Raw genomic sequence first — 22,359 nt, forward strand, 5'->3', positions numbered from 1 at the left:
CAGGCAAAATATCCATTTATTCAACATTTCCATTTTTTATTTCCATTTCCTGTTTTTTCAAAGAACATAGGAACTCTCTGACTGGACTGATATTCTGTCTCATATTTTAAAACCAGGTAAAAGTGTAACCATGATGGACAGATTCTCATTGGACTCTGTAAATCAGGAGTTTGGGCTTCACAACAAAGTCATTTGAAGTGATATCAACTCATGGAGCTGCTGTTGTAATAGCAAAACAGTGGATGCAACCTGAATACACAACGCAGAGATTTCAATCATTCAAACGCATGATTTTTAAGTGGGAATTTATTTTTAAAGTATTCCTACAATTTGTCACAAGTCATTTAACAGAAGCAGAACAACATTCCCAAGAAACAGGGCGCCTCTGGTCGACACGGCTTCCCAACAGGCAGCTGCAATGATCCAGATGGTAAAATTCCTAAACCTCACTGACTAGAATCACAATGGCTTAAGGATCTTGGAGGGAGGAGGACATTTATAAATTTAGAAACAGTATTAAACCACTCCCATCTCTCATCAGCTTGGGCTATATGATGTCAAACCACCATCTGTTATTGGTAGTCCTAAATGGCTGCATGCTATCGTCTTCAAAATGGGATACATATTCTTTATTTAGAAGACATGAGTTTTCTTACTTTCATAATGAGAGTTTTAAGTTTAAAAATTGTAAACTCACCTGATGCTTCTATTTCATTCTGACTGCAAGATAAATCATCCAAACAAAGGTCAACCAGAAGTATATGTCCAACATCTGTAACCACTGCTGCCACACCAAAAAGCCATCGCAGACTCTGGTGGAGGTGTTGCGTGCTCACACTGGCTCCTCCATGATTAATTATGGGTTCTATAGCAGTTACCTACAGGAAAACTGCAAGTTAATACCTAAGCTGTTTGACGAGCTAAACAGAAATTATTCAACAGAAAAGCTAGCGTTATCACATCAGAAACAAGAAAACAAATGCAGAATCATAAGATTTGAAAGTACTGTCTCCAATTATTTTAAGAAAATCAAATCCCTGTAAAAAAATTACCACCTCCAATTTACTAGATTTCTTAGTTATTTAACTGAATTAATTTCAACTTAAATAGAGTGCTCTATTATTGCAGATTAGCAATTCAGTTTCCTACTTAAGAAAAACAATTAACACTAAGACAACTTTAAAATTAATTATATGTGTAGAACTTTATGATATGGAAGAGACTTATGACTAAATGTAGTCCTCCCTCTGCTCACAGCCCATCAGCGCCATGACAGTTTATGCCTTCTTTGACAAACTTGTATTAGGTTAAATCATGACTTTAAATCAGAAAAGGCACTAATGCAATTGCCCGGCAGACACCATTTCTATGGAAATTAAACATTTCCAGCAAGTGTTAAGGCAGATACTGGCTTAGTAAACTTGATACTAGTCCTCATATAGATTAAAATAACTACTAGATTGAGTTAAAAAAAAAATTATTGAATGCACACCAGCTCTTTTGTGCACGTTAATAAAAGCAAGTTAAAAACGCCAGCCTAAAACAACAACAAAAGAACAGCTTGTTAGATAAAAAGCTAACTAACCAGACAAGAAGTGCATTCTACTCCTCAATGCTCAAAACAGTTTGCATGCAACTATTTTGAACCATTTTAAACTAAAGCAAAACGTTCCAGCACCTGCGACACATCCCAGGACAATGATGAATGCTACAGCAGAGATAGAAGCAAAGACTCCTGCACTAAAGCCATACAAAAGAAGAACGTGGGCTATCATTTCATCTTACGGAAGTAGAGCATTGCAACACAATGAAACCAGCAGAAAATTTTATATCGAAGTAAAACAAAGAGGTGAGCATCACAAGATAGTCTCTTCCAATATTTGTTTTTTTCAGAAGTGGAAAAAATTAACCAAATCCCTCTCTTCTCCTACATCAAGTATTTGCTATGACTACATAGCCTTGCAATCCACTACAGAATTTACCTTTCATCTTGGTCACAGCTCTAATCTTCGACATGTCTATACTAATCTAGATAACTTCATTTTGTTTCAGATTTCCTACAAATCAAATGTCTCACCTGCCCTGCTACTCAAAGGACTACCAAAAGTATTTTGATCATCCAAATTCTTGCTGCTCCAAGTCTTGGTGACTTCTTAGGAGAACAGAAATACAGCATGCATTTTACTGCACAATTATCCAACCTATAAGTGTTGCTTCTAATTTCTTTTTTCTTTGGACAGATTTTTTCATTGTTCAACTGGCTCCAAATGAGTCTTTTCAGCTTTTGCATGCAGTTTTCTAAAAATGTTTCCTGGTTTTAACACTTCAATTTTCCATGTAGAAGCTCCTGAAACAGCATATTTTTCCACTGTGTTATGCACTGGCTTTTCATATTCTCCTACACTACTGCCAACTCATTCTGGGTATGTACAAAGAAAACTTTTCTCAGCTCACTGAATCTGAATACTATCTTTCTGCCTCCTCAATACATATCAGAAAAAATTGTGAAAATACTTTTCCATAGTTTTGAAAAGTAGGAGCATTATAAAGCAGTTTAATATAACTAATGTTTTCAATTCAGAGTTGCTTTTACTAGAATTTATTGCAAGTAATATTCCAGTAACATATTCAATTTTCCACTTCATTTTGCATGGGTATTCCATGGCAATTAGGGATGATCCCACAAAAAAAAATTATTACTTTTTTTTTTTTTTAAAAAGTTTGTGGGGGTTTTTTGAACTCCTTCCTTGAGATTCTGAACAACTTACTGCCTACTCTTACAATTCAAAGGTAGTCACATTTTCACAATAACTACCCTGTGTTAATGTATTAACGGTTTGGCACCTTCAGCCAGAGTTATTGTAAGTTAGTGTTAACCTGTACAGCTTAATTGACTCCAGAAGATATACCCACAGGGAATATAGTCCATAAATTAAAGTGCTCATTAAAGTCTTTAAAAAGTAAATGACAAACTGCAGAAAATGAAGCTAAGAATAGATCCGCATTTTACTTTTAAAATTAATCAGTGTGAAAAATCACAGAAACATTCAGGCAGAATTAAAACACCAAGCCATATATAATATAACATGCAAATATGAGCTACAGAATAATTAAATTCAAAAGAAATGGACAGTGGCCAAGCTTAGGTTTTATCTACTTGTTTTTGTTTACCCTTACTCCCATTCACAATTCCAAATTTATACTCCAATTAGCAACACCCATGTGTATGCTAATCTAATATAATAGCAAAAAGATAGGAACCAAAATGAAAGCAACAGACCAAACATGCTTGTAATTCAACAGCATTCAGGGCAGAACAGCAAAAATTCAGATAAGCCTTGTCTTTATTCCGTAATTTGTAATATTTATCACACAACAGCCAATTTCTCCCCCTCACATTTTCTCCTGAACTACTTTTTACGCTATAGAAAAGCTCCCTAATACAATTGATACTTATGACCATATTCTATTTCAAAACAGAATATAGATAATGAGACTAGATGGCATTACATTATTTGAGTTTATACGTTAGAAAAAGTAGAAGAAAAATAATATTACAGCAGTGTACCTTGTCTGTACAAAAAGAATATTCAGTGAGCACAGATTCAAATAGACAACTGAGGAAGAGAGGACCTGGAAACATCATAACCGGGATGCTGATGTAGAAAAACATTCAAATAGGGAAGCTGAAGTTTAAGACAGAACTAATAAAACCCATCAGCTCAGTAAAAAAATATCGACAGATAAACAAGTTGTGAGTTTTTTAAAATGTCCCACATCAAAGATGATTCCTTTTTGGCTTGATAGACTCTAATCTTAGATGCTAATCATAAACCCAAAAATTACTTTAAGGAAGCTGCACTTTGGACTGCAAGCCAGTCTTTCAACAATCTGTCAAATAACTCACTTGCTAAATGCTCTTTTCTCTACCCTAAACCAACATAAAAGTACATTCTGCTCCAGAGTCATCTGTTTGCTAGTTTGATTCATGGGAATGTGTATTTTGAGTCATTTACAAAACAAAAATTGTGGAAATCTGAAATATTTTAAAGACTGTTTTTTTGACAGAAACTAACCATCTAGGAAATGTGTACTACAGACACTTCAAAGCAAATTTTTTTCTTTTTCACTCTAAACATAAAAAGCTATTTTTCAATGACTTTTTTATGGAATGAGAGCATTAGGAAACTACATACTCTTCAGTAAAACCACAAAACTTGTTTTACTATCAGTATGACTCAAAAGATAATGGCACCATTAAACCCAATACTTTAAATCACAACTCTCTTGACTGGATACTGTGAAGTGACGGTATGTTAATGCAGTATAGAAAAAAAACGCCTCTCCTGCAAAAAAACCTTCCTACAAAACAATGCTCCAAAACTTTTCTTGAAACAGGATTATGCAGCACATAAGACAAAAGCTTCATTTCTCAGATCAAAAAGTACGCACCCTTCCTGGAAGAACAACTGCTTTAACCACTCTTGATATTCCAAGGTCATACAGACAGAGAACACTTCCCTCTGCTTCTTCCAACCCAACTAGTAATCCAGTTCTCTTCTGCCAGGAAAACTCCTTTACCACAAGAACAGTGGGAGGCTGTTCATTTACTCCACTGAAACGATATGCAGAGAGCCGCTCTCCTGTCACGGAATTCACTACCTCAAGTTGAGGACCACATGCCAACCACGCTAGGCCATTTCTCCCTAGAAGGAAAAAAGAAAGCTGGTTGAAGCAAATTTCAAGTAGAAAAGACACTGTACCTTTTCTGCAATAAAAATACTCACGACCTAACAGAGGAAGACTGACTTGCCTAATTCTGGTCAATTATTTAAAACCACCCATTGAAATCCTCAGGCAATACACCTCAAAATTAACAACCTCACTACTTTGCAGTTATACTTTTCTTCCCTGCACTGAGGAAGGATTTTGATTGTTTGGGATAAAGACTGCAACATACTAAGCCATAATCGTCACACCACATTTGGCTTGTTTTTATAAAAAAATCTAAACACGTAAGGGAATACAAGTCTTAAAGCATATTTCCAATATAACAAAAAAACAAATCATTTCTGTTTTACTAATTTTACTGGGCATATGTCTACTTTGGGTAGGAAATTGGGTGAAATGAGCTTAAAATGGGCACTGCATTAGTAAATTTAAACTTTTACACATACTGATTCCATAAGGAATTTAACATACTCTATTTCATGGATCTACTTTAAGCTCAAAGAAAGTATTAACTGCATTACTGCACTTATGACCAGGTAGATTCTACCTGGTCTTAACAGATGCCTAGAAATCCAGATATGCATCCAGCTCTTTTCAGATCACCTATCAAGTCAAGAATCCAATCTGCTTTAGCCACTTCAGAAACTCTCACTGGATAGCCATCTGCATCCTATTAAACACTTTGGAAATATGGCTGCAGTGCTTAACAGTCTTACACTCTCCCTTCTGTTCTTATTCAGATTGGAAAAGAAAATAAAGATCATCTGCCTCTGTAACATTGCACAAGAGCTAAAGCACTTCTGCATGTGACATCATGATGATCACAAAGCTTGAGCTGGTGCAAATACAGTCCAAGACAATACTATTACCTTTTGAAAAATATCTTTTAGTTAATTAAAAGTTGAAGAGGCCTCACTGATTCAGCATGTTTTTAAGTACAGGATTTTAACAGCACAAGACTGGTTTAAGTCTTTAATGTAGAATGCTGTAGTTTCAAAGTTTAACTATATTAGTGCTTTAACATTAGCATTTTTAATAGTTAAAACATCCATTTTATTCTTTCTAAATCTGGTGCATCTTAACAGCACCAACCTGATAATACTACCCTACGCTTCAGGCAACCTCCAGGCAAGAACGTCTTCATGTCAAGACAAAGACCAAATTTTAAAGGAAAAGGCTCACCTCCAGAAAACTTCCCACGAAGTACAGAATCTAGGATTATCTCATCTTCCCCAAGTGCCTGAACAGTCACCTCTGGAAACTGCAGGAGACTGCTAGTTACCTGAGCTGTTAGGTCTCGCATTCTTCACTGTAAATAAAGAAACAGTGGAAAAAATAAATTCATGCTAGCCATAAGGATTTTTGAGATTTACAGGAGTTTAATTAGTATTCAGTGAATAATCTCCTACACATCACCTGTAGCTCCTTTTCTTTGTAATCAACAACATTTAAATGTTTCTCCATACACCTTCCCCCAAATATGTATCCATCAACACATAATTCTGACAACAGAAAAAAGCCTATGTTTTCAGAGGCTCAATTTTTTGGCTAGTGGCAGGATAAACAACTGAATTTCTCTCTTCTCTACGCCTGAAGAAAGAACATTCCTCTCTTGCTGACAGAGGAAAGAAAAGGAGGAGGAAGCAAAGAAATAAAGGAAGGAGCCTTATTATGAAAAGGATTTTCTAAAATGCGTTTCAAAATATTTGAATCCCTTCACCCCTCTCAGTCCTACACCCTGTATTTGATACCGAGTTTCCTGTACAATTTGAGACATTAACAACTAAAACATGTTTATGTACATCATCTATCAAGTATGAGCTCCCATTCTTGCAGCAATTGTGGTGAACTTGGGCAAGAGCACTCAGGTCAGTTGTTAATCCCATAACAGAGCAAAGGAAGGATCTTTGCTTTTCTGATGTCTACGAGATCTCCACAGTAAATGATGCACAGGTATTGACAGATAAGTAAAAGAAAAAAATGCAACATACTGAGCTGAAGTCTACTCATATTGTGGCTAGTAAAATAGGATCTTGAAAAATCTTATTTAAAAGGCTTTTCAGTAAGTTTTTATTTGTCCTTTCCCTTGATTTTATACTTTATTTTTGTCAATTATCTTCTAGCAAATTTCATGCATTACTAATCGTTAGTGTCTTGTTCACTTTTTGCAAATCCGGTTGAACATTAAGAGATACTTATCTTCGTTTCATTTTTTTCCAGAAAATACACTGCTCCTTTTTACACTACAGGCAATATAGATTTTTACAGCTTATCAATTAGAAACTGTTTTTCCACACACTTGTGATGTACATGTAACAATGCAACATTATGAAACATGATTGTTTCTTTCTGTACTTAAATCTTCCTCCTCATCCCATTCCCCTGCTTCTACTTGACTGTCCTTATCATATCTCTGCAATATTTCATAAAAATTTCAAGTGCTTTAAGAAAATCTTCACACCTCTATAGGTGCTCCACAAAGAGTCCACATTTCAATGTGTCAAGATAGAGTTTTTTTGTGGGAAAACTTAAAAGCCTGATTCACAAAATTGGAGATAAATAGGTGACTAAGTAAGAGAGAATCCATACACATGGAAATATATACTACTTCACATGAAAGTTTTGCAAGTTCTGTGATTTGTCATAAAAGCCTCTGGAAGACAAGGCATTTAATTATCTTGTTCAAATGTCATGGTTTCCTTCACGAAATCTCAAAAGGAAGACATAAGTATAAGCAGTTCACTATTTCTAGGTGTTAGACATGCTCACTGATCCAGCCATCAAACAGAACTCTTATACTACGCTACAAACTGGTAGAGAGAGCCATTTAAATGTATATGCAAACCATATAGTGCTGAATGCAACATACACATTTTCCTGCATATAGAGGTTTATGACTGTTTCTTCCAGCATGCACTAACAATCTGTTTTCCTTACAATTTACAAGGTTACAGCTAGTTTTCAATATTAAGCTCTGGGAATAGAACAGTCATTAAAAGGAAAACACCTCTTTATAAGTAAGTGTGATTTATATAAATTGTCCTTCTTTTGTTGAGAAAGATTATGCTAAAGGTTGAGCACTGGAATTGACTATACTTCAACTTATAAGCACTCTATCCGAGAATAGGTTCAAGTTCCAGTATCTTCTGCCAGCATCAAAACAACTAACGTGTGAAACAAAGGAAGTGTAATTCAGGCTCTCACACTAAGAACAAGTCAACATTTTGAAAAAATTGCTGCCGGTTGCAAGGCCAGTATTGCAGGACACTGCTGCAGCCAGCCAGCCTGACCACTCTAGGTCTACTGTTTCCTCTGCCAGCATTCACAATCACTGCAGGTAAAGTTCCAAATAGGACAAGAAATTATTTGCAATAGGTTGGTTGGGTTTTCTTTTTGGTAATTGTCATCATTTTGAAATGACAACGAGATGAACATTTGCACACATGATGACTCTAGAGAGTAAAAAGCTCCACATTTCAACCAGCAATCTGGCTTAGTTTAATTGTAATGATTTAATAAATATTTTATGAATAAGCCATAATGCCAAATACTAACAGAAATATTTGGTGAATAGCACATGGCAAATGCCTTCAGCATCCAGCTGTTTCGATAGGTGTCTTTAGCACCACCGTGATGCTGAATGAGAAGAGAGGAGTGGTCACTCCTACATTCCTCCTGTATTTCACAAGAGGAAAAATTCCAGGAGAGAAGAACAAGACAGCCAGGTAATATATCTGAAAGAGCAGAAAAAGGAGGCAACCAAGCAGAAAATTCACATTCAAGGTAAGTGCAGGATAAAGCAATAGGGTAATGAACAAAGAAGGGGACCACTCAGCAGAGCACATGCAGAAGGAGAGAAATGGAACAGATAGGAGCAGGAGATAAAATAAATACCAAAAGTAGACTATGCCATTAGCAGCAGCAACAATCAAACAAAAAAACCTAAAATCCCAAAGAAAAAAAAAACACAGAAAAACACCCTGAATTAGAAAACCCCCAAACTAAGAAAACCCACCCAAAATATTTCTCACATAACACAATTTCATGTGTTCTTATGCCTTTCTTATTTTCTTCTGCCACCAATTCTTACTGTTTTTAGAGGACAGGTAAGATAAGGAGATAAATGAAAGAGAAAAGGATCCGAAACACACGATCTCTGTTCAAAGTCCCAATGCTGCCTATCAGAGAGGTCATCTGCAGAATCTTAACTGATTTCCAAGATTCTGACTAGGCCAAAACAAAACAAAACCCCCTAACACCTCACTGTTTATGTTGTATCTGGCAACGACTTTACAGTCTAATTTACAATTTTCTGGAAAACCAGTTGCTTGCTCTGAGAGAGATCTATCTTTTTTTTCCCCCCCCTGCTAATTCCACCAGGAGTTAGCAATGACAAAAGCTGAAAAAGAACATAAAACACAGAAGTGAGATGATGCAGCAGCAAGCAGTGAACCAGATCAGAGCCAATTCAATGGCACCCTTATGCTTACAGTCAAAGAAGAGAAAGGCCTTCCAGAATATTTTTTATTGTTACTTCAAATGAACAACAAAATAGCCGATTTTTAAATTTTCTATTCGTCAATGCTCCTTTAAGGGAAACACTGATTTTGACAACACTGATTAAAGAAACAAAGCGTAGAGAATACCACGAAATTCAGAAAAGAACATATGATCATAGTGAATAAACAATAAAGCTTTTTTTTGGTAAATAAGCACTGAGACATCTAAAATCCAAGTGTGTGTGATGAAAAAAGTACTTCAGGATTACTGATATGCTATTTCACAGTAGTAGTAAGATGGTTTTAAGAAAAAGAGCCAACAAGAATCTTTCAGTGGGGTAGGTGTGCTATCAAGATACTTCTCAAGCACATGCTCTCAATGAGATTTCAATTACAGTTTCACTCATCCTTCCTTTGTTACTGCCCACCTGGACAGGCTAAGCGCACACTTCCAAGGAAAAGCCTGATCTTCGTGAAGCTAAATTGGAAACTGAGTTTTAAGACACTGTTGTGAGGAGATTTGAGATTAACAAAAAAAACCACACCCCAAACAACCCATCAAACCAGGAACCATGAGTTCTTCTCTGGTGGAGAGCTCACACCTTGATGCAGCCTAGTCCTGTCTACAGCTACAGATCATGCATGTCACTTGTTCTAGCATTCAGGCCATTGTACTAGGCAGAATCATGAAGTAGGCAACACCAGGACCATTCTTGTAACTCTAAATTTAATCACGCTGCAGTTAAAGTAACTGAAACATAGATATATGAAAGTGTGAGAAAATACCAGAGCACCAGCCATGTCCAGCTTTCCTCTAGTAAGCCAACAGGCATTTTGCCTATTTTTTCTAGACATCCGGCTTGACGGTATGGAACAAGAACATATAAACTCCATAATAAATTATGAACAATATTTATTGATCTTGTTATTAGGATGTTTTACTTGCATCATTCTACTAAGATAAATCAAAGACTGCTGGGAAACCAAAGCAATGGAAAAACACTTGCTCAGAAGAATCCTCTGACTCCATCCTGAGAAGGGTTAGAAGCATGAAGCCTCTCATTTAAGATGATATATACAACACCAACTGTATTTCTGCTTTCTTTGAAAACAATGACCATAATCACATTCACATTTGTGTCTGCTAAAAACCAGAGAAGTGTGAAATGCTGCAGGCTCCATGTTCAGGAGTAAACTGGAATTGAACCTTTCAGTGGTATTTCTATACCAAAGCAATCTGTGTGCAAGTTGCCAAAACCAGCATTCTTCCTTTGTCCAAGGTATTTATGACTTACAAACATCACAAAGTATTTCTAAAGACACAAGTCCCAGACTGATGAGGGGTTTTTGGATCAAGAGACTCCAGGAAAAACATTCTAGAAATTGTATGTTCTAGCAAAATCATATATAGACACGTCAGAGTTCTGGGATGTAAGTTTTGACTGACAGAAATACACAAAAATCAGCTTCAAAGACAAACAACTTTTTTGGCTTTCTGAAGAAAAAGCCAAAAATAGGGTCAGTTACATGCAGCTGAAGGTATGATTTCATAACGCATGGCAAGTTCACTGCCACTGAAAGAAAGAGGCCTTGCTACCACCTCCCATTTCTCCATCTGCTCCCTTGTCCAAGCACTGTATTCCTGCAGCTTACCTTGCATTGACCTAAACACTTTGCGGACCACTTTATGAGCCAAGTTAACTCCCAAAACAGATAGGAAACTAACCTAGACAAGTGGATGTTTTCTGCCAGATTACAGAGTTAAAGTGGTTCACAGAGAGGTCTGGTGAGCATAAAGGTGGGCAAAAGAAAGGAGGCACAACAGTGCAGGTGGAAGAGAGGGAATTAAGCCTTCTCCATTTTGTGGAAGCAAGCTGTTATGCTGGCTCACATGCCTGTGAAACTACACAGTTTGCAAAGAGAGCTAGAAACAGTTTCCTTTTAAAAAAATACACTACCCAAGACACAAATGGTTTGTTTTTTAAACTCCTTCTTTCACGTAGAGACTCGTTATCACAGTGAGTATGTCACTGAGAAAGGCTGCAGTTGACAGACTTCTTTCATTCAATCAGATGTGGAAGCTACAGTAATTTCAGCGAAGAGTTACTTGGTGATCTGAGAATGGATATGAACACGGAAAACATGCTTGTTCAGGTCACATTTTCTAAGGAAACAGGAGAAAGAGCAGGAAGAAACAAAAAAAAGAAATGAAAGAAAAACACTAAATTCTTTAAAAAAAAACAGCATCTGTTTGGTTAGATAACAGGTATAGATGACAATTATGGAATCCTCTGAATTACTGGTAATGACTCGTTCCATGACATTTTCTTCAGAAAAATAGGGAGCAACTCACAAATATAGGAGGAGCAGTAGAATGATAAGCATTTCCTGCACTTTAGTAGTCAGGTTCAATGAATTAAAATTTTGCCACGTTTTACTCCAGCAGAAAGACTAAAATAAGCAGGTGATTTAGTGAGTAGCACTTGCTCATTTTTTCCCCACTTCTGTAGAGAGAAAGAAAAAAATTCTGACGTTTTAGGCAAAACCCCTAATATTTAATCCAAACCATAAGTTTTAGTCCCAAAAAAAAAAGTCATTAGCAGAATTACAATACAGAAATTATCTATATCAGAATGTAAGAATCAGGCTGAAATGCAGCCTACAGATTGCCTTGTAGTATTTGTTTGGATGTTCCACAAACTCTCCGACAGCAGAAGGTGAGAAAGAAAAAAGAATTTCAGGTCCAACCCATCAACCACCAAGCCATCAACAGCTAAGACTCTGTATCTGAGGCAGACCATAGATTTGATCTTCCTTTAAATACAAGAACAAACAAGACCAAAATCAAACAGAATTTGACACCAGGGCCAAGTCTACCCAATTAGTCCCCACGGTTATTCTCTAACATGACTATGCTTTTATTCGAGAGTTGCAAGCCCTGTCTAATGTGGCTAAGCTAGCAAAAGTTCCTTAAGTCAGTGCTAAAATGCTCTTTCTCTACCCTTGGTATGCCTAGGGTAGACAGATGCAGGTGTTAACTTTCTTGGCACTGAACCCAGCCCTGCTGATACTGCTAGGTAGTAGTTAACAGGGCATCTCCAGCATAACATCATGGTCTGCCATCATACCATATGGCCTTCCCAGCATAGGACTCTGAAACATACTTTTACAAGAAGCAATCTGACAAGCTGAACTACAAAAACATTTGCAACACATACAACTGGCTACAGTTTTTAGTTGCTCTCTCCTACCAAATCAGTTTAAGCATTCTGTCTACCACACAAATGAAACATCACTAAAGGTCTGTCACTATTATTTCTCTAGTACCATATCTGACAATTGAATAGGTAGGAAACATGAAATTAATAGAAGCCTGATGAAGTTCATTTCACTGTGTTAGAAAAACAATCCCAAGGCAAATAAATGCAGCAAAATGAGTTGATGCAATAAGTGAATGAGGAGCTGTCCTCAGCAAAACAGGATACAGTACTGTGTGCCCATATGCATATGACAGCTACCAGCCAAGACTGATATAATCACCTAGATTGATCAGTCTAAGAAGAAATCATTTGCACCTACCCCATTTCACCATATGCCCTAAAGGGGATTCAGTGTTCCTGACACAATTAAGCCCCCTGATTTTGCATAATTTTACCAAACATTATCAGGCAATAATTAGTAGACCTGAAAGACTGACACTACGTTTCTTCCTATTGGTAGAAGCTCCAGACCTGGAGTCACGGTTTACTAAGGAAGAAATCAAGCACTTCTGTTAAGTCAGCAACTCTGAAGCATGCATCATGCCGCATACAAAAATTAAGAGCCCTAGAAACGCTCAGCAACACACAGCAAAAAAGTTGGGCTGGCAACACGAGAAGGAAAGGCAGGTCCCCCACACCCTCAGTAGAGGCCGGGGAGACCCAGAAAACACACTCGACTTCCGTAAAATTGCGCTCACCCCGCTAAACCCAGTCCTCTTCCCGCGATCCCCACTCTATGCATACAGCGAAATATCCCTCCTCCTCCTTGAAAACGAGACCAGAAGGAGGGAGAAAAAAAAAAAAAAAAAAAAAACCACTCCAAAAGCCGACGGAGAGCCCGAGACGCGGAGATGTGCGGGCGGATGGGCGGGTGGCCGGGCAGGACGCCGGCCGGGAGGGAGGGAAAGATCCCGGCGGCAGTGGGCACATCTCCCACGCCCCCCGGCTGCCGTCCCCGCCGGCGGCGTCTCGCACACCGTCACCCCCATGTGCTCTGCTCTGCCCAGGCCGCGCCGCCGCCCGGCCCGCCCCCCCCCGCCGCGGCCGGGCCACGTGCGGCGGGCCACGGCGCCGCGGCCCAAGGGGTCACTTACGTAAGGGGCCGGGCGGCCGCGGCCGAGAGCCCCCGCCGGGCCCGCGCTGCGCCGGCGGCGCCGCCACCGGCCTAGCCGCCGCGGGAGCGCCCGGTACCTGCTATTGGCGGGGGAAGGGGGCGCGCGTCGCCGCCGGCCGCCGCCGCCCCCTCCCTGCGCCGCTCCCGCCCGCCTCCCCCAACACCCCCCCCCGCTTTTCCCCCAGTACGTGCCGGTGAGGGCGGCGGCATCTCCCGCAACGGTAAGAGCGGCCTCCGCCTGCCCGGGCCTGCCCGGCGGTACCGCGCCGCGCTCGGTGTCTGCGCAGCCGCGCCCCGCCGCTCCCTCCCCTCCCCCGCGCGCGGCGCCTACCTCGCTCGCTCACCCGCCGCGCGGGGTCGGGGCGCGGCGGGGGGCGGAGATCTCGCGAGAGCGGCCGCGGCCACCGCGGGAATTTTCAAATTCGCGGGGCTTGGGCCGGGGCGGCGGCCGCCTGCCGGGGAGGGGTTGCCGCGCGGCCTCCTCCAGACTACGTGTCCCGGCGTGCCCCGCCGCCGCCGCTTCCGCTCCGCCGCACCAGCTTCCGGCCGCCGCAGGCGGGCCTCGCGCGAGGCACTCTGGGAAATGCAGTCCCTGGAGGACTCCAGCGGCCGGCGTCACGAGCAGCAGGAAGGCACCATTTTCTCTGCCGCCTTCGACGGGTGGCGGCCTGGCGGCACCGGTCGCGGGACAACTGCGCGGCACGGGCTGCTCGAGCATCCGCGCGGCGGACGTTTGGCTCCGCACTAGCGGTTTGCAGGCTTTTTTTTAATGCCCTGCTGCAGACGTCTGCCAGCACAGCTGTATTTACAACAGCTGCAGTCACACCAGTGCCGGGGAAAACGCGAAGGTAGAGGCAGCTGTATTATCTGCTGAGGCTGGTACTGGTACGTTAGGTGCCTGTAAAGGTAGTGGTTCTGTCTTAAAATCCCAGCTTGAGCAGTAGAAATGGGGCTATGCCAGGAGTATTTTGCCAGTAAAACATGTTAAGTACCAATAAAATATCTTTAGCTATAGAAGTAGCCTAGAAAAGGCAGAAGGAAAGAGAAATTAAGTATCAGACCGAGACAAGCAGAGAGACCTCAGAAAACTAGTGCTAGAGAGCTTTTTGATCTAAAACCTGTAATCAGAGGCAGTGTCTCCCTTTTGATTCCTCCTGTGATCAACGGAAGAGGACTTTGTATGTTTTGTAAATAGATTTCCAGAACTCCTTGATTTTGATGAATTATCTAGTTTATTGTCCAATTAATTGTTTCTACTTGACTGCAAAAGCCTGAACAGCAAGGAAGCAGAAGCATAACTAGCATTTAATGAAATAATACTGGCAATTAAAAATATGTTTAAAAAGTGGATTAGCTCTAAATATTAGATTCAATTTTTTGGCTAAAAACATACCTATATGCCAGCATAAATAAGCATCTCTTTACAAATGAAAACCATGACGGTTGTACATTCATCACTGAAACACGGACAGGTAGAGGCACTTAACAATACAAAACTATTCTTTGCAGCCGTTATAACAATAACTCTAGGTGGATTTGTCAGACTAAGTTATGACCTTCCCATTTTCTTTGCAACGTCACCAGCATCTTGGCAAGATACTTAACCTTTTAGTTTTTGCCACTCAGAGGTAGAACATCACCAACATTTGGAAAAGGAAGTATCTTTGCACTTTGCATTTTAATTACTGTTCTTCCAATCCTAGTTTGTGTTTCCAGGCAGATCCGTGTTCCAGATGTTGTTTCTTCACTTAAGATGAGAAAATGGTCACAGTCAGGTATCTTTTGTGCAGTACTGCTTATGTTCAAAGAATGAGCAAAGTCCCACTTTCTTGTGCTGAACAGGAATTGGGTAACAGAAGAGAGTTCCAACCCCCTTTCCAACTAACAGTTGCACCTAGGACCCCAACTTTTTCTCCAGGTAGCCAGGCACAAGGCTTTTTGTTCTCTTTTTCATGTTTTCAAATCCCCATCAAGATCCAGAACACAGTTAATCAGTCTGCACATGCCTACTTGGTACTCCTTTTATTTCAGCTACCAAAAGGGCTGAATTGCTTTTATACTTATTCTAAATAAAAGAAATCCATTAGCCCTCCCAGCTTCAGCAGAGCATAGTACGATCAGTAACACACTTAAATGACAGCCACCTAATTTCTTCTGTTCAAGTGTTTTGCTGTTGTTGCAATTTAAGTAAAGCTTACTCAACTTACAGTGGTGCTTGCAGCATCATTTCTTTTCACCCCACAGTTTAAGGCATAGTCTTCTGTTTTCAACTTTAAAAACAAAAGGCTAAAATTCTGATCCTCCTAGCATTTGAACAGTTTTTTCCACTTTTTTGCTACGTTTTCTGCAACTCACGTGGTATCCATCACAAAGAGATTCATTGCACATTACATTCAAGATTATTTCCATTATAACGCACAATTTGTCCAGAAAATATCAGAGCTATTAAGCATCACTCAGGCAGTTTAATACCTACGTTTTCTCTTATATTCCCACCTGTATGTCCTAGAAAACCCTACAAAAAATAAAAGCAGAAATCAAAACATGTCAGCTTCGTCTGCCAGACCTCTTTCAGCACCACTCTCTAATATGTTTAATTGATTTTGGAGCAAGGGCAGCAAAACTTTGAGATGAATGTTTAAACTCACAGCACAGTAAAACATGCTCAGAAAGACTTACTGAAAAAAACAACCAGGTAACTAGCACACACACTAAATATTCCCACCTGAGATTTCAGTATAAGCTTTCCAAACAGTAACCTTTTGTAAGCAAGTACTAATCTGTTTTCCATCACAGCAAGGACTCACTGTTACACTCACTTTCAACATAAAAATCGGGGGGGGGGGGGGAACCCTTAATACGAAACATTTCCACTGAACACTGTAGAATATAGTCTAAGCAAACCATCTAAAGTATGTGATTCAAAGATGACAAGCAGACACCCACCTCTTTCCTCACCTTCTTTTTCCCAGGAGGGGAAACACCTGCCAGTTTCCAAAACTGGCCTGATAAGTGCCTGCTTCCCTCCTCCTCAGTCCCTGTGGATTTTAAAGGGGTAGGTTATTTTGCTGCACTTTTATTTTTAACAAGAAAACATATGTTAAAAATCAGCACAGTCAACAAAAAATTAAGGTTGCACTGTTAGCCATTGATAAGATAGAAAATAAATACGAAGTGAAAAGTGCAAGTCTACTGCTATCCCTTTTTGCAGACAGTAAGGAAAAGGAGAATTTTGAAGATGAGTCAGTTTTGCAGATGTGTGCAGACAGCTCCTCCCAAGCATACTGGGCAACAGGAAGCATGTAGGGCTATGTTCGAAAACGTACCAAAGTGGGTGATATCACAGGCAGATCAGCGATGGCAGAATTGACTTTATTATGCCTGGGAAGACATGCAGGAGACAGGCAGAGCTGGGAAGGACTATGAAAGGCCTTGCCAGTGAAGACAAGTAGCTCACATTTGATGTGACAGAGAATAAGGAGCTGGGGAAGAAATGCAAAGATAGGCATGGCAACATCAGAGGACCAGCTAGAGAAATATTCTTTGCAGAAGCATTTAGGGTGATTATGTACAGGACAAAATGGCATATATTAAGGACAGAAAAAGCACTTTTGTAGTAATCACAATTCAAAGTGATAACTTGGACAACAGTTTTAGCTGTATGGACAGAGACAGAAAGGCTTTGTGTCAGAGATTTTAGAGACTACAAACCTTGCAAGGCTTAGACCTGGCCTGAATAAAGACGTAAGAAAGGTCTGGACCAAAGATGCAGCCCAATTATAGGCGCGCTTGGCTGCTAGTCTAAACAGTGACTGAGGAGAGAAGGAGCACCATGATGAAGTGGTCTTGTTTTAGTCAAGCTTAGCTTGAACTGATAGGCTTTTCTGAAGAGACAGCAGAGAAGCAGTCAAGCCTGCATTTGGAAAAAAGGTCTAGCATTTAAATATCTACAGTGCAGACATCTGCATCAGAGCTAGTTAGAGGGGCTCCCTTTGTAGATAGTGGAGAGAAACAGGGTCTTCCTGGGTGCTGTTCATCTGACCTGTTTTAGGTACCTGCTATAAGATAAGGTGACGGTCGCTTGGCTGTAAAGGGAATCTAGACAGCTGGTTCAGATGGAGGCACCTCTATTGTACTCTTTTACTTTTGGTCAGATTAATCCCACCTTAAGAGACTGATCTGAACAGAGCACTGGATCTTGAAGTTGTCCAGCAGCTGGATTTATGTTTGCGGTTGACACTACCCTGTGATAAGGCATAGAAGAAGAGAAGGAGGTCAAGGAGAGGGCTTTATGCAACCTCCAGTGAAGTCTGGCATGGAAGATAAAGAGGATCCTCCAAAAGACTTGCCGAATGAGTGACTGAAGGGAAGGGTGATGGTAGAGTTGTAAAAGACAGAGAATAACGTATCAGGAAGAGAAGCACAGTTGACTTGTGGACAGTGGCTTACTAGTGAAGGAAGGTGTCAAGGGAGAGCTGTAGCTGATGAGGAGGAGGTCACGGGAAACTCCAGCGAAAGCAACACTGACTGACTGCAAGGGACAGGTGCCAGAAGAGAGACAGAGGAGGAGGACTCCAGCTACCTCTAGTAAACAAGCTTTCAGCCAGTTTACAAATCAAGCAGAAATAAGATGCATGTTGGCTAAAAGAGAGAGAAGTGTGTGGAGTAGTTATCTGTTTCTTGTTTTGTTTTGTTTGTAAAAAGTAAAGAGGCTTAACAAGATGCATTTATTGTAATGGTGAAGAGCCAGAGAAGGGTGAGAGATTAAAGAAAGAAGACGAGGGAAGTAGTTCAGGAGATAAGATATGGTGGAACCGGGAGCGAGCAGAGGAGTTAGAGGACAAAAACAGATGGGAAAGTGCTGTGTCTGTGACAGAAGCAATGAACTGGTGGGGTAAGTGGGAGTGGATGTGAGACAGTGCCTGAAGTAGAAATACTGGAAAAAAGCAGTCAGATCCTGTGCAAATAGAGAAGGGAGGAAGGAAGATGCAGTGAAGAGGGGGAGAAGTAGCAGCTGAAATTGTACACCAATTGTACAGAAATTGAAATTGTTCAGTTAAGCTAGAAAAATCAGGCTACGCAGCTAATATAACATCGTCAGGTTGCATGCTGTTAAAATTGTTTAAAAGCTAATGCACAGGTTGTATTTGAAAAGGTAATGTTCCTACATAGCTAAGTTAATGATTGCCGGATATAACCGTTAGGCTTGCATAAGCAACAAGTGGAGTCCCCTCGTCAGCAGCACATCAGCTCTTAGATAAGGCGCTGGGCTGTGCAGCTGGGGATGATGGGGAAGTGCCAGGTGCTGGGGGCGCCCTGAGGGCTACTCCTGGGGACCACTAGGCATGTGGCCACTGCGCCGCTGCCTTCCTCACCAAAGCCAGTCTCCTGGGAGAGGCAAGGGAAGAGCACAGAGGCATTTTTTAAAGTACGAAGAGCAGGACACGGGCCTCAGGCTCCCCAGCGGCGTCCTGGGCAGCGCAACCTTCCTTCCAAGTCAATAAGTCAATATCTAATTATGGGTGAGACTCGCTTGCGCTGCCTGCTGCTTGTGCCTCTCTGTCACCACGATGCGGCTGTCAGTCCTGTTTAACCAGTTAGCACCCCTGGTCATTCTGTGTTGCATTAGACTATCTGCAAATCTTTCTTAAAAAATAAAATAAAAACTGATGTAGGGTTGATAACATTTTTTTCAAGTAATTGTGAATTGCATGTGGCAGTATTCTCTACGAGCACTTCTTAATCGGTGCTCACAGTATGAAATTTTCAATGACCTTTACCAAAACTAAGCAAATCCTCAAGGTAAGAAAGCCCTGCGTTAGAGAGGAGTTCAGACTGTGAGTGTGTACCAGGGACTTGCAGGTGAAACAAAAAAGAAGGTACTCAATAGATGTGATAATTATTTCCAAGCACAGGATTATTTATAAACATAGGCAGCTCAGAGGTGTGGCTGCATTTACCCAAATATGTGATCCCAAAGATACAAGGTGCCCAGTTTAAACACAAGAAATAAATACAGTTTAATTCTGCCCTTCAGTAATTATGTAGGGGGAAAGTATGTGAAAACATATCCTGTGTCTTTAAAACTAAATATCAAAATGCCTCAGTGGTAGTTTGGTGGCACAACAAATAGAAGTTGGTGTTGTTTGGGAAGTTGAATTATGAATTGTTTCAACTGAGGATTTCTTGATTTAGTTTGTTTCAGAGTTTTTTAAAGACTCATCTTAATTTAATTTTTTTGATTCAGTATGCCTGGTTGTGGGATGCTAGCAATTAGTTGTATACATTTTTTGCCCTTAAGTTATTTATAAGTACTTTCTACCTTTACTTCTACTATATATTTCATTGGGAATAAATATTGTATATTTTTTCTTTTACAATTATATTAAATCAATTATAGGGCATTACTAATATTACACATTAAAAGCATTAATTAGTGCTTTTGAATATCAAACCCAAAGTGATTAGAAATGTCATGAACCAGAAATAGTATAACAGGATCTCTTCTGTTCTCCACTAGAGCAGCAGTAATTTAATATAAAGGGGGTGCTCCAGAATTTCCAAGAGAAAGGGAAAATTAAATGATGGTTGGGACTACAGTTGCTAAAAAGTCATGCTACCATTAAAAAAAAAAAGAAATGTCTGCATTTCAGTTCAAGCAGCAAATGGACCTTAGGATACCTTGAAAATTGCTTTCTTGGGCAGCACAGTATGTACTGGTCACATTTCAGTTCCATCTGGTAAAAAATGTTACAGCTCAGTTGCTGGAGGAATGCCTAGCTGCCACCAGCTCGAGTAGAAGGAGTTGGTAATGTGCACTTTAGAGTTGGGTTTTCCTCCAAGGTCTAATACTCCTATTTCATTCGACATTACACTTTACATAGGTGCAGGCTACCAGCAGAGTAACACTCATGCTTTGAATTTGCTCAGTTTAACCTTCCTCTTCACACTGCTGAAGCATATAAAATAGGATGTGGCAGCTAGTGCTCGAGAGAAGCAGTGGTGGCTTCTTGCAGCTGCTGTAACACGGACGGCAGCAGAAAACTGCCTGGGAGGAACGTTGCCCCTCGGCTAATGGCAAGCGGCCTGGGGAGAAGGGCAAGGAGAGAGTAGCAGAAGTGCGGAAAAATGAAAAAGGCTGGACAGGCTAGCTATTTTGAGTAAAAAGTGGAGGAGAAGGCGATAGTCAATATACAGAGCTTGAGGTGCATCTGGTTTGATTATAGCGTGGGAATGTGAGGATGTCTCTCCCCTAACATTCAAGTGTGCCTAGACAATTTGCAGGGAAGGGAGCTTGGCTTTTAGGCAGCTACAGAAGGCTGGGAGGAATCGCTCGGTTTGACCAGGGCTGTATAGCTACTGCTGTTACTCCTTGTTTAGGTCAGAGTGAATTAAATATCCTTAAAGTGAGGTTCTCCCATACTTTGCATTACTAGACTGTTGTAAAACTTTGCAATTATCTGGACTGGTCATGAAAGGAAAGGCAAAATAACTCCACAAGATTAAAGAGTTTTTAATTACGTATTACAGTTCCTTGTGGGGAAGTTCATGATCCACTCTTATTTACCCTTTCTTTTTAGGTTCCTATAGGTAAAGGTAGTTGGTCGTTCACATGTGTCAAAAGTGACTAACATATCAAAACAAATTAAGGGTAAGCTGTGCTACCTTGGCTGAACCTTACACCAGATTCACAACATGGATTTCTTTCTTTTCAGCTTGTTGTCAGCTGACTGCACAGGAGATTCGTGAGTTCTCCACCAGCCTTTCAGTTGCCCAACCTTTTTGATAACTGTTGTCCATATTTATGTGATGTGAAGGTCATACAGTGAAAGTACCCACCAGTCAAAAAGTGGAACATCCCCCTTCCGGCAGTAGCACTTGGTCTGCATTGCATGAGAAAATTAGAGTTTATCCTTTGCAGTGTAAACAACAGGTACTCTCATACACAGGAATGGAACAGAAAATCCTGCATAGCATGTGTGCAGTGTGACTGAATTAATCCTGCTGTTTAAGCAGCACTTTTTATACCTGCAATTTTGCTGATACATCCCAACATTTATTAGTCCAAAACCGAGCTTTTCCCAACATAGGAGAAAAAAAAAAATTATTCTGTGCTGAGGTTCCAGTTCTGGCCTACAGGTAATTTCAACCCTTTACTAGCATGTGCAGTGGGGAGCAGCGGCATCACCTCCTCACGTCTCTTAGGCTGAAGGTGAAGCTGTGGCCAGCTGCTCACACACACAGTGGCTGCAGGGATCGATGTGCACCCACCACTGGCTTTCAGGTGTCTCTGCTAGCAGCAGTAGGCATGTGCACAGTGAGAAGCTGAGGATTTGTTATCTTCAATAACCTCATTTCTTGCAAGTGCTTTCAGTCTAAATCCTCTGCATAAGGTCCAAGTATATTAGTATGTTACCCCTCGCTGCTGCTTCTTGCCCTTCCTCAAATCAATGGGTGATGTTATAGGATGGATGTTTGGAGACAAGATAACCCCAGAGAGAAATGTATTATCCCTCTTCTGCCTTGCTGTGGTCTCTCTGCCTTCCTTCCCTCTGACAGCAGCAATGGGTGTAGTTATTGTGTTGCCTCCGTTGTTTGGTACAGCTCGTAGCCTGATGAGGATCCTCTAAGTGTTTATTGGGATCTTTCTAAAAAGCCAAAAAAACACGTTTATCAAAAGATGTCTTTCAGGCCAAATGCTTTTGCAGTTCGAAGAACTGAATAGGTTGCCGATTAGATTTTCTTCTAAATGTAA

General features: G+C 40.6%; 1 protein-coding gene across 4 annotated transcripts in view; it reads right to left on the reverse strand.

The window, feature by feature from the left end:
- Positions 1-14,097, reverse strand: part of AHCTF1 (AT-hook containing transcription factor 1) — a 53,104-nt gene extending 39,007 nt beyond the window's left edge. Inside the window, exons 1-4 of one of the 4 annotated variants that reach the window (XM_026102638.2) lie at positions 13,936-14,097; positions 5,914-6,040; positions 4,453-4,706; positions 698-878 (exon numbers count right to left, since the gene is read on the reverse strand). In XM_026102638.2, the coding sequence (XP_025958423.2) occupies positions 698-878; positions 4,453-4,706; positions 5,914-6,034 (556 nt within the window). In that variant the 5' untranslated portion in view covers positions 6,035-6,040; positions 13,936-14,097. Of the gene's footprint in view, positions 1-697; positions 879-4,452; positions 4,707-5,913; positions 6,041-11,583; positions 11,606-13,584; positions 13,694-13,796 lie in introns of those variants that run through there. The other 3 variants (XM_064509422.1, XM_064509423.1, XM_026102637.2) reach the window with 3 other exon arrangements.
- Between the last annotated feature and the right edge of the window lie 8,262 nt (positions 14,098-22,359).

This window comes from Dromaius novaehollandiae, chromosome 3 (genome assembly GCF_036370855.1).
Source record: "Dromaius novaehollandiae isolate bDroNov1 chromosome 3, bDroNov1.hap1, whole genome shotgun sequence".
Taxonomy (NCBI): Eukaryota; Metazoa; Chordata; class Aves; order Casuariiformes; family Dromaiidae; genus Dromaius; species Dromaius novaehollandiae.